The sequence below is a fragment of the Conger conger genome, chromosome 15 (assembly GCF_963514075.1).
Source record: "Conger conger chromosome 15, fConCon1.1, whole genome shotgun sequence".
NCBI classification, from domain to species: domain Eukaryota; kingdom Metazoa; phylum Chordata; class Actinopteri; order Anguilliformes; family Congridae; genus Conger; species Conger conger.
The window spans coordinates 2,118,385-2,132,253 of record NC_083774.1 but is presented as its reverse complement, the minus strand read 5'-3'; the positions used below and the strand labels follow the sequence as shown (position 1 = coordinate 2,132,253).

General features: G+C 43.5%; 1 protein-coding gene and 3 non-coding genes across 4 annotated transcripts; all 4 read left to right on the top strand.

The window, feature by feature from the left end:
• Positions 1-4,264: 4,264 nt before the first annotated feature.
• On the top strand, positions 4,265-9,237 carry rpl13 (ribosomal protein L13). Its single transcript, XM_061222763.1, has 6 exons — positions 4,265-4,388; positions 5,063-5,180; positions 5,358-5,499; positions 6,174-6,347; positions 8,284-8,340; positions 9,037-9,237. The coding sequence occupies exons 2-6, from the start codon at positions 5,077-5,079 to the stop codon at positions 9,193-9,195; spliced, it is 636 nt and encodes a 211-aa protein (XP_061078747.1). The 5' UTR covers positions 4,265-4,388; positions 5,063-5,076; the 3' UTR covers positions 9,196-9,237.
• Positions 5,825-5,905, top strand: LOC133112172 (small nucleolar RNA MBII-202). Its single transcript, XR_009705065.1, has one exon. It is a non-coding gene; the product is annotated as a small nucleolar RNA MBII-202 (small nucleolar RNA).
• LOC133112174 (small nucleolar RNA MBII-202) lies at positions 7,031-7,112 on the top strand. The gene has a single exon (XR_009705068.1). It is a non-coding gene; the product is annotated as a small nucleolar RNA MBII-202 (small nucleolar RNA).
• LOC133112173 (small nucleolar RNA MBII-202) lies at positions 8,680-8,760 on the top strand. Its single transcript, XR_009705066.1, has one exon. It is a non-coding gene; the product is annotated as a small nucleolar RNA MBII-202 (small nucleolar RNA).
• Positions 9,238-13,869: the final 4,632 nt, after the last annotated feature.

Sequence of the window (13,869 nt, the reverse complement as noted above, 5' to 3'; positions counted from 1 at the left end):
GGCCCTTTAAGGTTCTCGTGTTCTTGCTTGTCTATTAAAGGAGGAGAAGGTCATTCAGGCTGAGTTTAATGTTGTTATTTCCGATACATTCGGTTGAGATATCGCCTCTCTTTTCTCCTCACATGTTTGTCCTTCCAGCTGAATTATTTAATGTGTGGGAATACAAGCCCAGGTCAGTCTTCCACCAGGAACAGCAGTCAAATAAAATGTCCCGGTCCACAGTAATGTGTTGATCTCTTCAGCCGGACTCTGTTAGATGTACAACAACGTCTTCCAGCAGAAGGTCTGCAGATGAAAAGCTATTACTTTCATTTAATCTTCCCTGGTTTGCTGGGTGAAAGTGGTCGTGTTTCCAGGCACAAAGAATCATGGGTAAGTCGCTCCTCTAATCTGTTCCATAAAAAGGCAGAGATTTTCCCTTTGATTTCATTGGTAAAAATCAGCTGCTAGGGGTGGGCTATTGGGAAATGGCCAATGTCCAAGAACTCAGAGGCTGAACCCCAATCCACCCCATGCCCTGGCTGGGAGGGGCCTGTCATATGAGATGGTGGTCATATCAGGGGCTGAGGAGAAGGTTTCGGAGAGAGGGAGATTAAAGAATCATTCTGCTTTTGGGCGCTTCTGTAGAAACGTGTGGTCCTGGCACACTCATTTCACTTCTGATGTCTGACCTGTATATAATAAACCATATTTCAAATCCAATGTGCATTAGTGCAGAGCCAAAAGAACAGAAATTGTACCACTGTCCAAATAACAGACTGCACTATGTACTGTATATATAGTGAAAACCTTTCTCCCAAAATAATCAAGGAAACAATAATATAAAATAAGACCCTACATGATGTGCAGTCCGTTATTTGGACAGTGATACAATTTCTGTTCTTTTGGCTCTCTCCTGCACATTGGGTTTGAAATGAAGCAATCAAAAATGAAGGTAAAAGGGCAGATTGTCACCTGTAATTTTAACGTATTCACATCCATATTGTGAGATCTGTGTAGGAATTACATTTATACATGGTCCCTCCATTTTAGAGGACCAAAAGTAATTTGATCGTTGGCTTCTCAAATTATTTACTTATTTATTCTATTTTTAGAATTTTATTGTTGGAGTTCATGTCCCCTTGGTACATTGTGCACCTTTTTGTGCTTTTATTGCTTTTAATCTTATCTTTTTATTTCCTTTTGTTGTCATTCCTTTCATTTTCTCTCTCATTTTATGACAAGCATGTTGAGCTGAAATTATTATGAAATGTGCTATACAAATAAAATCTGATTGATTTATTGATTGAAGAACCACGTGACCCTGAACTATGGTAATTATCCAATGTTTGGTTCATTTTAAGAAAATATCTTAAAAGGCCAAAATCCTCTAAAGTACGGCATGAAGCTGGCAAGCCAATGTCTTCCCAGGGAACAGAATCTCTAAGAATAGAAATATGGATTTTTATACCAAAGATCCTTTGCATTAAAACAATTTGCTTCAAGGACACCCTACCCCATGTCTCTGCAAACAGTCTGGCCCGGGCTGATGTTTTGCAACAAAGACATTTGGTAAGGACATTCTTTCGTTAGATATTAAGGAACTAACGAGCTGAAGCGAAAAGCAGGTCATGCCTGCGTTTGGCAATAGGAACAGGGAACTGAAGCTGAAGGGCAATGAAAACAGCAGACAGCGGGAGGATTAGGGTTAGGGTATTATTAACTCTGTGACTGAGAGCTACACACAGACTTTACTTCTTTACTTTACCAGGTAAGTCTCATTCAGATGTCCATCTCTTTTCTGAAGGAGCGATGGCCAAAGGAAGCAGCTAGCAGTTTACCATTAATCTGCAAACCCCTTAACAGTTTACTGTACTTCAGGTTGAATTCCTAGGTAGGCATTGTTTTGTACAGTTGAGGAAGGTACTCCTGAGGATCAGCATATAGCCTAGTACATTTTACATTTACATTTTTGTCATTTGGCAGATGCTTGTAATCCAAAGCGATCTACAAGTGCATAGGTTCTTCCACAAGTTAAAGCATCACATCCATAACTAGTAAAATACACACACACACACATATATATATATATATATAGATATAGATATATATACAAGTGTTGTTCTAATCATATAGTCATCATAAGTGCATACGTTTATTTTGGGGGGGTTAGACAAGAGGGATAGGGATATCAGAAAGGGGGGCGGGGGAAATCAGGAGGGAGGACTAAGGTAGAGTTTGAAAAGGTGTGTTTTTAGTCTGCGTCGAAATAGGGGTAGGGATTCTGCTGTCCTGACAGTGGTAGGCAAGTCATTCCACCACTGAGGAACCAGAACGGAAAACAGGCGTGAACGTGCAGCTCGACTGCCAGGTGCTCGTGGAGAGGGAACCATAAGGCGACCAGAGCTGGCAGACCGTAGTGGTCTAGCAGGGGAGTAGGGAGTGATCAAGGATAGCAAACTAGTAGCCTGAAATGCCAACACTAGGGCCTTGAATCGGAAAGTAGCTAAGGTGCATGACCTGGGACCTGGAAGGTTAGTGGTTCAAGTCCCAGTGTAGTCACAATAAGAGCTGCACAGCTGTTGGGCCCTTGGGCAAGGCCCTTAACCCCACATTACTCCAGGGGGGGAGTGAGCCCTGCTTAGACTATATCAACTGTAAATCTCTTTTCACAAAAGTGTCAACAAAATAACAAATTATTTATTATTATTATTTTACTTAATCTGAATTAAATCAGTGAACAGTATTCAGCGGAGGCTAAAAAGTCATCTTTGTACGTCACTGGACAAGAGCATCTGCTAAATCAGTAAAATATTAAATAATTCTTTATTTTTCTGGACGAAAGCCTGTAAATATGTATTTCTTTTTTTTATGTAAATGCAACATAGAAAAATTTTAGAAAAATTACATATTTCTCTCATACTAAAGGAGCTTGTTTAGACTAGCATGTATCTGCAGAGGTCTATTTATGCCAGCTTCTGTTAGACAGACATCTAGTGGTTATTTTGTGAAACATACTTTATATCGTTATTTCAGGGGTTGCCCAACTGAGGTATTTCTGTTTGTGTCTCATCATCGAATACGGTTCCTGAGAATACGCTATTCCAAGATTTTGAACATTTTTACATTTTCTCTGATTGCATTTGCACTATAAATGGGACACTTCTCTTCAGCTCTCCCCTCAGTGAGGTGTGGGTCAGGGGACTGAGTTGGCCATGGGGAAGTGTGGTCAGTTAACCAGCTATTGTGGATTTGGAAGAATGTTTTGTTGGAAGAACCACTGTTGTGCTGGTAGCTTCAACCATGACCCAGCTTTAGCCTCCTGGAAGATTTTTGGCGATTGGCAGCCTTGATCCCTTGTGTCGTAGCAGAGTTCCCAGGACCATTCTGAGGCAAATCTGGCCCACAAAATCCAGGGATTAGGTTCTTCTCTACATGATCAGGCCAAACCCACATTAGTTAGTTGTTTGTGGCCAAAACATCTACTTCTCTCGCATCTGGCCGTATAAAAATTGGTCTTGTTACAACTGGAGTTCTTAGATAATCTTTTTTTTTGCTCTCGAACCATCCTCCTCACCACGTGTAGGGGTAAAATAATTATTTTTTACATCCTATATTTACCTAATAATTAATATCTACCTAATATTTAGATGCAGTATTACATATTACAAAAGCAAGAATAGCAATAAATGTAATAATTCTGTTATTGTATCAGATATAAGGAGACAAAAATAGTTGTGTTTATTTATTTATTCTAATTACATAATATGTGACATGCTCAATCAAAATCAGTCGTATTGACCTCCAAACGTATTTCGAGCTTTCAAAAGTAATCGAAAGAGGAGAGTGTAAGCTTTCGAGCGATATCAAATTATCTCTCAACTCCAGATATCAAGGGATCTGAACACTTACTCTGGACATGCAGAACATGAAAGCAAATACATGTAGCCGTGTGGTTGTTTGTGACTGGTGAACGGTGACAAGCTGGCTAGCCCCCATACAACGCACAACGCAGTGTTACTTTCACTTTGACAGTTTAGAGACTATATTTTTACTCTTTTGCATTAAGCGTGTCTTAATTTGGCATTAAAACGTGCAGATTATGAAAACCAAGATATTGCCCTTCAAAATGAAAATAAAAGCCTAAATATTTCTTCATTTTATGTTAAATTGTCCGTAGCAACTTACGATTGATTATGATGGATACACAAACTTCCGCATAATATGAATCGCTAGCCTATAATGTGAGCACTAGCCTTCCACTGCAGTAGGTGGCAGTAAATCGCTTTTCAAACAAGACACACTGAGAAGAAGAAGAGTACCGATTGCTATTGGCTGTTCGTTGCAATATCCCACAATTCTTTCGGCCTGAACTTCCTTTTCCCCTTCGTCCATTTTCTCCCTGGACGGTATGTGTATATTGTGGTGATATATTTTTGGTTAAATCCGTGTCAATCCTGCATTTTAGAGCAGAGTTGGAATTATGTGACATACATGTATATCACTAGGGATGTTATCGTTAGTAAAAATGAATTATTGAAATGAACATTAAACGGATGAATGTGTTATGCTGGTTACCGTGACCCGTGGTTGTGTCTGTTATCCCATGCCCGTCTTGTGTTAGCCAGCTAGGCTGTTTCTTCATACTACCAAATTGTACTGGTTCTACGGCAGGGCCTTTAGCTAAGTGCCCTGATTGTAGCTGACAAGCAGTAAGAAGTAAGCAAACATTTGGGTTTTATCTTGCCCTTTCTGCTAAGTATTACTAGCTTGGCTAGTAACTATCTTCACCGGCGAATTGGCAAACGGTTTAAAGTGAAATGTATCTGTAATAACTTAACAAGCCAATTTCACCAGAGCGTATTCGTCTTATGCGGTGCGTTTGAGCATCGTGCGCGAAATTCCACCTGTACGCATAGTAAAAGTCTTGGGTTACAAAGCCACGTTTTTGAAATTACGGTCGAGGAAATTTGCAGGAGTTAAGTTTCGCTAGCTAGCTAAAGCTTATGCGAAACCAAATGCGATGGCTGCGTCTGTGTGCTGTAACCTCGCATAATCAAAAAAAAAATGTTTTTATTCACAGGGAATTAGGTAATAATGGCACCCAGTCGGAATGGAATGCTCTTGAACCCTCACTTCCATAAAGATTGGCAGAAGAGGGTGCGCACCTGGTTCAACCAGCCCGCCAGGAAGGTCCGCAGGTAAATCCACGCTGCCCTTTTAGCCATTCTTAGCCATCAGTCAGCAGTACGCAAGCCGCTTTGTTTGGGCTGAATGCTTCGGGGAAACCGTTGCACTAACGTTCTGGAACCGTAGCTTATTGTGTATGAACTTGTATTGTACGTTTTGCCGACTTTCGTCTTGACCTCTCCTTTCAGACGAAAGGCTCGGCAAGCGAAAGCCCGCCGCATCGCGCCGCGTCCGGTAGCAGGGCCCCTGCGGCCCGCGGTCAGATGTCCCACCATCCGGTACCACACCAAGGTGCGCTCTGGACGTGGATTCACCCTGGAGGAGCTGAAGGTACGGATCGTTTCCTTGTGTGTTGAACGTGCTGCTTATGCTGTTTGCCATTACACTCGTGGTATTGATTGTGCGCAGTTAGTCCCCTCACATCTAAGCTGGCAATATTTAAGTTTAGACGGATCGCTGCTGACTTGAAAACTTTTCAGACGGCAATTGATTTTCTTACTTGCTCTGTAAATGTCAGTGTCTGCAGCACTGCAAAGTAGGTCACCTGTACTTGCATGAAAGAGTAGCCTTGACAAATCCAGCCTTGCTCGTCTTGGTATTGCTGCAAGTACCCAGCTGTGTGTAGGAGGATCCAAAGCGTCTACCAGCAGTCAAGTGATGACAAATTCTCCGGAATCTCTGTACCACCTTGATGATTTCCCTTGAACCCCTTAGCTGATGACTGTCTGGTGTTACCTTTACCTAGCGTGTAGCATTGCTAACTGAAGTTCGTCCTGTGCCACTGGGAACGCTAATGCAAAAAAAGTAGCTGGATATAATTAAACTTCAACTCCACTCTACCTCTATGCGGTGACAAAGGGAAAGGTCTGCTAAAGCCTCCCATTTACTATGAATAACTGGCAAGCAAAGGCGTTTGCTTTGAAGGGTTGTTGTGTGAGTGAGGGTGCGGATAATGCAGGCGGTTCGTGCTCCTGACTGGGGGGTTTTTGAATGCTGTGTCCTAGGCTGCTGGCATCCATAAGAAGGTGGCTCGCACCATTGGCATCGCGGTGGATGCCCGCCGTCGCAACCGGTCCACAGAGTCCCTGCAGGCCAACGTGCAGCGGCTGAAGGAGTACCGCTCCAAGCTCATCCTCTTCCCCCGCAAGGCCTCCGCCCCCAGGAAGGGAGACAGCACTGTGAGTCCAGCTAAACCCCCCTGATCACCCCACACTGTCAAACCACACCCTCCTCATGACCCCACACTGTCAAACCAAACCCTCCTTACCACCCCACTCAACCCACACTGTCAAACCAAACCCCCCCCCCTTACTACCCTGCACTGAGAGTCAAACTAAACCCTCCTGATCACCCCGCCCTGGGAGTCAAACTAAGCCCCCCTTATAACCCCGCACTGGGGCACGTTTACCTCACGCCTATCTCTGGTGCACGTTACCCATTTGCAATGCATTTTCTTCAGGTGTTATTCCAAAATGAAGCGCATGCCTTTTTATGGTCTGTTTCATAGACATGGTCAGGGATGCAACCCTTCCTGAACAGATGAGTGTAGTTTAGGGCTGCACGGCCCTATTCCTGAAGATCTACGGTCCTGTGGGTTTTCACTCCGACCCTGACAAAGCACAGCTCATTGAACTCCTAGAGATCTTGCGGTGCTGCTAATGAGTAGAATTAAGTGTATGAAGTTATGGTTGAAATGAAATGCTGCAGGGTGGTAGATCTCTGGGAATGGAGTTGGGCAGCCCTGATGCTGTCGATGAAACGTCATTGCCTTGTTGACAGGTAGAGCGTGCGTTTGAGAGAATGCATTTGGATTCGCAGTCGTGCGCATTAGAGAGAATGCGTTTCGATTCGCAGTTGTGTGATGACACTTTCTCCGGAATCTCTGCAATTGTTTTGATGACTTCCGTTGAACCCTTTTTGGCTGATGACTGCATGGCCTGTAATCGATGTTAGGGCTGACGATGGCGAGCTGTCGCTGACCCTTCCTGTAACGCTGTAAATTACTGTAACACTGACTCTTACTGTAACACTGGCTCTTACTGTAGCACTGACTCTTACTGTTACACTGACTCTTACTGTTACACTGGCTCTTACTGTTACACTGGCTCTTACTGTTACACTGGCTCTTACTGTTACACTGCTCTTACTGTAACACTGCTCTTACTGTAACACTGCTCTTACTGTAACACTGCTCTTACTGTAACACTGACTCTTACTGTAACACTGGCTCTTACTGTAACACTGACTCTTACTGTAGCACTGACTCTTACTGTAGCACTGACTCTTACTGTAGCACTGACTCTTACTGTAGCACTGACTCTTACTGTTACACTGTTACACTGACTCTTACTGTAACACTGACTCTTACTGTAGCACTGACTCTTACTGTTACACTGACTCTTACTGTTACACTGACTCTTACTGTTACACTGACTCTTACTGTAGCACTGACTCTTACTGTTACACTGACTCTTACTGTAGCACTGACTCTTACTGTTACACTGACTCTTACTGTTACACTGTTACACTGACTCTTACTGTAACACTGACTCTTACTGTAGCACTGACTCTTACTGTAGCACTGACTCTTACTGTAGCACTGACTCTTACTGTAGCACTGACTCTTACTGTAACACTGACTCTTACTGTAACACTGACTCTTACTGTAACACTGACTCTTACTGTAACACTGGCTCTTACTGTAACACTGACTTAATGTAGCACTGACTCTTACTGTAACACTGGCTCTTACTGTAACACTGGCTCTTACTGTAACACTGACTCTTACTGTTACACTGACTCTTACTGTTACACTGACTCTTACTGTTACACTGACTCTTACTGTAACACTGACTCTTACTGTAACACTGACTCTTACTGTAACACTGACTCTTACTGTAACACTGACTCTTACTGTAGCACTGACTCTTACTGTAGCACTGACTCTTACTGTAGCACTGACTCTTACTGTAGCACTGACTCTTACTGTAGCACTGACTCTTACTGTAGCACTGACTCTTACTGTAACACTGACTCTTACTGTAACACTGACTCTTACTGTTACACTGGCTCTTACTGTAACACTGCTTTTCTTCTCCCTCCTCCTCTCCCCAGCCTGAGGAGCTCAAGATGGCCACTCAGCTGCCTGGCCCCGTCATGCCCCTCAGAAGTGTAAGTACAGTTTCCCTGTCTCTCTGGGGCAGAATACACCCTTTACTGTTGCTCTAAAGCAGGGATGGACAAGGAGTCGTATCTTTCTCGATTTCAGTCCAACTTCTGCTCATAATTATTTCATTGGCCCAGTCATTTACATGATGTGCCATTTATAGCCACATTCCATAATATAAACGGACGATAAATGTTCTTTGTAACATTTTATTGTGGTCTAATTCACGAGTGAATGGGTCCTGGTGCATATGGCCAATTAGCTGAGTGAGCCAGGGTAACTGGTGGCAGCAAAATCCAGCACACGCTGTGTGTCAGAGGATCCAAAGGCTACCAGCAGTCAAGTGATGACAAATTCTCCGGAATCTCTGTACCACCTTGATGATCTCCTTTGAACCCCTTAGCTGATGACTGTCTGGTGTTACCTTTACCTAGTGTGTAGCATTGCTAACTGAAGTTCATTCCGTGCGAATGGGAATGCTGACGGCAAAAGTAAATCTGACTATAATGAAACTAGCATTCGCACTAGAAGTTTAGGCCGTTACTAATCTGTTGTAGTTGTATGCAAAAGCCTGCATACACACTGGCCCTCCGGGCCTGGAGTTGCCCATCCCTGCTGTAAAGAGTGCTTGTTCGTTAAAGTGTTGTGGCGCATGTATGCGTCACCTGGTCCCTGACCCCTCGTGCTGGTCCGTCCCGCAGGTGTACAAGAAGGAGAAGGCCCGCGTGATCTCGGAGGACGAGAAGAACTTCAAGGCCTTCGCCAGCCTGCGCATGGCTCGCGCCAACGCCCGCCTCTTCGGCATCCGCGCCAAGAGGGCCAAGGAGGCGGCCGAGCAGGACGTGGAGAAGAAGAAATAAACCTTTATACAGGACTGTGGAATAAAAACAAACGCCCCAAAACACCTGCTGTCCGACGTCCCTCATTTCCGTTCACATCCTGGGGGGAGGGAGGAGGGAGGGGAGTGCAGGGGAAAATGAGTTAATTTCTGACCTTGTTTCTGGGCCTCTCGAAGAAGCCTGACCTGCTGTGATGGTTTCGGCTGATGTTCGATTGATTGAGAATATATTACCTGTGAATCCTAAATTTTGAACGGTCTGAGGTGTCTGTAAATTCTTACTTGCGATGTAGTGTCATTAATGCCGACCGTGCTCGTACAAGCATACAAAACCACCGTATACCTTATTCATGCGTTACTTGATTACTTCAAATTGCAGGCTATATGGAAAATGGCTTGTATGTAGTTTTTGAAGACTAACCTCCAGAGCATGAATGGTAACCTGTTTGGTCCTTAATGCTCATTCTGAATATTAATACTTTTTTTTTTTAATTGCATATTGTAATATTTTTGGGTTATGGGTAATGCATAAATATTCCTTGTTGGTGCTTTTGAGACTTAATTGTAAATAAACTTCAGTCAGTACCTGCATGGGTACATGTGGGTGGGAAGCAGTATTCTTGAAGGGAATAACTGGAATTGTTAAAACAAACAAATTCCGCACATCCAGAAGTGGTTCGTGCTACATCGGGGTTGTCCCTCGGTTGCTGTAGTCTGATTGGGTCGCTTGTCAGCCGCTCATTTAGTGCACTGAGTAGAACAATGAAAAGCCGTAGAGAACCCCAGGATCAGAGCTGCAGACCGCTTCAGCTCCTCCTACATGCTCTGTGCCATGGGCAACAAGCGTCAACATCCCCGCTGCTATCATTCAATCTTTAAAGGAGGTTATTCTGCCCTCTAGTGGCCGTGAGCATTTTAATGGTACTGTACTTCTATTTTGAAGTCGGTGGTGGAGGCCTAAATGTCATGTCATGTCCTTTTTTATGCAATGCTTTTTTGTGTGCATATTTCAGGTCTTGTTGCGTCCTTTGAATCCTTAAATGTACTCGGGGTTTGTTCACCACTGGCCTGTAGTGTGATACCCCCGCTGGTGCTTACGGCCTCCCCTCAGGTAGATTACTGCTGCGAAGTCGATTGTAGATGCTCAATTGCGTTCATTCGATTGGCAGTAAAGATGGACGTTAAGAACATTCTATTCACACACTTGTGATATTACGCTTTTAATGGTCCTTTATATTTCCCTCAACAGCCATCGTGCAACTGTTCTCCACATGATGCCTCTAAAGCACATTAAGTCAAGTTCTGGGGATCAATACACTAGCTAATATACAACATTATTTTTTGTATATATTTTGTATATCACTGAAATAAAACATCTTGACAGGATTGACAAATGGAAAAACTGCATGAATACATTTATTGCTTTATTATATATGGATTATACATTCATATTATATTCTTAACCCATTTCACATATTCCATAATTGACATTAGTACATACAAAAGTTATTTGGCCATATATAATATCGATTTATATGCGTGTATACTGTATATGTATGGAGCGGAATTGAGTCAGGGGGTAAAGGCAGTCATCTGACAGTCGTAGGGTTGCCAGTTCAATCCCGTTCTGGGTGTGTCAAAGTGAGCAAGACACTCTGTGCAGAACTATTCTGAATCATTGATATCCTTGGGTTTGCGCTTAACGGCAGCCTTAATCAGTTTTTACCATAGGTTTTTTAGATGGGATTTAAGTCTGGAGACTGAGATGGCCACTCAACCATTTCTGTGCACATTTGGTGCATTTTAGGAGCCATTGTCCTGCTGGACAATCTACCTAAAACCAAGTCTCAGCTCCTGAGCCGAGACGACCGGATTTACTGCCGAAAAGTCCTGGTACTTTGTTGAAAGTTAATATTCTCCACTCACCAGTTGGTGGCAGCACACGGCTGTATGACTGAGCTTGGTACGTATGCATGCTAGCCATACATTTTTAGCAGTGTTATTTTATTAAAACTATCCGTGCGGCATCTTGCTTGTAATCATCAGTTTCATGTTACGGTAGTGCCTGAACACTGCCTCTTAACGCGAGCACCTGCAACGCGCTGCTCCAGCGAAGCTGCTTTCAGTCTAAAAAGGGGTCACGTCGCCTTTGAGCCGGTGTCACTGAATTCTCTGATTGAGTAAAAGGGCTTTGACATTACGAAACTCCTCAAACCCCCGACTGGCCTCTTACATAATAGCAGTTACATAATTTTATATTGTAAAAAAAAAAAAAAAAAAAAAAAAACCGTTTCCGAAGGCCGTGCATTTAAAAACAAAGAGCAGCTCAGGCTTCCTTCATGTCACCATGGTAACTAGGTTTTTTACAGATACTTTCCATTTAGACAGGAATCATTCACGAGACATGTGGCGAAGTGGATTTTTACAGAGATGAGTTAAGAGCCAAAATGGACGTAATCCTTTCAAAATGGAGGTGGTGTGTTGTGGAAAGTGGGACAACTCGTTCCTTGTGTTTCGTACCTACAAACATTGCATTGCCTTGGTGTGATCCAAGGCCTACACGGTTGCTTCTCTTGTTTTTTTTATTTATTTTTTAGATCTCATGAATGCTGAAGACGGTAGACCAAACAAAACATTCTCACAATGTTGCTGCAATGTTATAACGCCAAGAGAACATTTTGCCTTTTGCCGGTTTGGTTTACAATTCCCTCTCGGACGTCACATCTACAGCAGCTCTGCGCTCCAACACGTTTTCATTCAGAACTGCACACTTCTCTCTTCTGAGAGGACTGTGGGAGTGTTACACACATCTCTCCACTCTTCTCTCCACACTTCTCTGGATTTCTGTTCGCAGTGCATAGGTCACCATGCTCGCATATTAATCAGCTCATGGCAGTGCATACAGCTGTGTGTACTGTGCACTGGCTCTGGACCGCGTGTGATGTGGAATCTGCCTCGTCTCGGAGGTTGCGCTGGGTGTATGGGCTGACTCACACTCACGCTGACGGATGTCGGCTGCGATCAGGCTGATCCCCAGCAGCTGAAAGGGCCCAGGGGTGCACCGCACAGGATGCTGGGACACTGGAGGACTGCCGGTGATTTAATGAGCAGCCGGCTCATCGGATCTGGAGATTGATTTGAGAAAGTCACAGAAGCTTTTCTGATAGATTGTTAGTGAGGCTGGAGAACCAGCAGAGCTGATTGGGTGAGGTGCACGATCAATGAGATATCGGGTCACTGCTCAATATCCCGCTAAAATTGATGTTGCAGAATATCTATAAATTTGGGAATTTGGCATGTTTATAATCCTCAAAATTATGTCAGATTTTCAGTTATTGTTTCACTATTTTGTTATGATCTGTTGTTGGGTAGCCTATTATTTCAGTTTTTACTGTAAGCTTGTGTAACCTGCGACCCTTTTCTCTTGACGACAGTTCAGCTGTTCGATTACTGTCCACTCCATTCATTGATGTACTTCTGCATTCTGTCCACATTCTGTCTCTGAAGTTTTGTCGGCTAACGTGTGCATGAATTCATGAATAAAATTACGAAAAGGCTTCCTAGCCGAACCTTCGGCTCCTGAAGACAGATGGCAGTTGGCTGTGGTTGTGAGATCCAGCAGGACGGATCTCGAGCGGCAAATCCCAGAGCAGTCTCTCCCAGTTCCTTCCAAATTCCTACGCAAGGCGGGACACAGGTGGTGTACACGGAGAAGAAAACATAGTTGGATTTCATGGACAGTGGAATGTAAAAGCCTAATTCATAACTTAGATGTGAATGATCACATATCACAGTCGCCATGGTAGAATTCCCCCTAGTTAATTCCAGTGCATTTGACCAGCGTTCCGATACCTTGCAGGAAAAAATAAAGATGAATAGCACTTTTGTATACAGTGCCATGAAGAAGTATTTGCCCCCTTCTTGACTTCCTCTATTGGTGCATATTTTTCACACTGAATGGTTTCATATTTTTTTTATACAAAATGTAATGCAAAGGGAACCAGAGTAAACACAAAACACATTTTCTATATCCCCATTTCATGAAAGTTTTTATCAAACACCCAAATCAGTGGTTTCCAGCGTGCTGCTCTCGTGAATCCCATTTGTGGCCAGTCTCTTTCTGATTGTAGAGTCATGAACACTGACACTGCAGTCTTTTGTGACCTCCTAGATGAGTCGTTGCTTTGCGCTTTGAGAGATGTTGGCAGGCTGGCCACTCCTGAGAAGATTCACCACTGTTGTTCAGGTTTCCTCCTTTCGGGGACCAGGGCTCTGACTGTCATTTGGTGGAGTTCCATGTCCTTAAATGGCTTCGGAGTGGCCCAGTCAACTCTTTACTTCAACCCACCTGAGAGGCTGTGGCAGGGCCCAAAACTTGCAGTTTATGCTTGAAAATCAATTTGTCTGAATTAAAGCAGTTTCCCAGTTTTGCGCAATACCTACCTAGGCTTGTTTTCTGTTCCTGAAGTGAACTGATTGTGTGCGGCTCCTGTAATCATGGCTGTAGGTGTATTTTAGAGTTTTAAAATGCAGACCTATCCCCAGGAACAGTCATTAAATATGTTGAATTTATTTGCAGCCGGTTGAAGTGAATTGAATATCGCCGCATTTGGTTTACAGTGGGGGTGCGCTGACCGAAACAAATCCATATATCAGGATTATGATTGTTTAGAACGGCCAAATTAAAAGCAGTCAG

Coding starts and splice junctions, on each gene's coding strand:
- rpl13 (XM_061222763.1), top strand. CDS start 5,077: ATGGCACCCAGTCGGAATGGAATGCTCTTGAACCCTCACTTCCATAAA. Junction 5,500..6,173: donor TCACCCTGGAGGAGCTGAAG/GTACGGATCGTT, acceptor GCTGTGTCCTAG/GCTGCTGGCATCCATAAGAA. Junction 8,341..9,036: donor CCGTCATGCCCCTCAGAAGT/GTAAGTACAGTT, acceptor TCCGTCCCGCAG/GTGTACAAGAAGGAGAAGGC.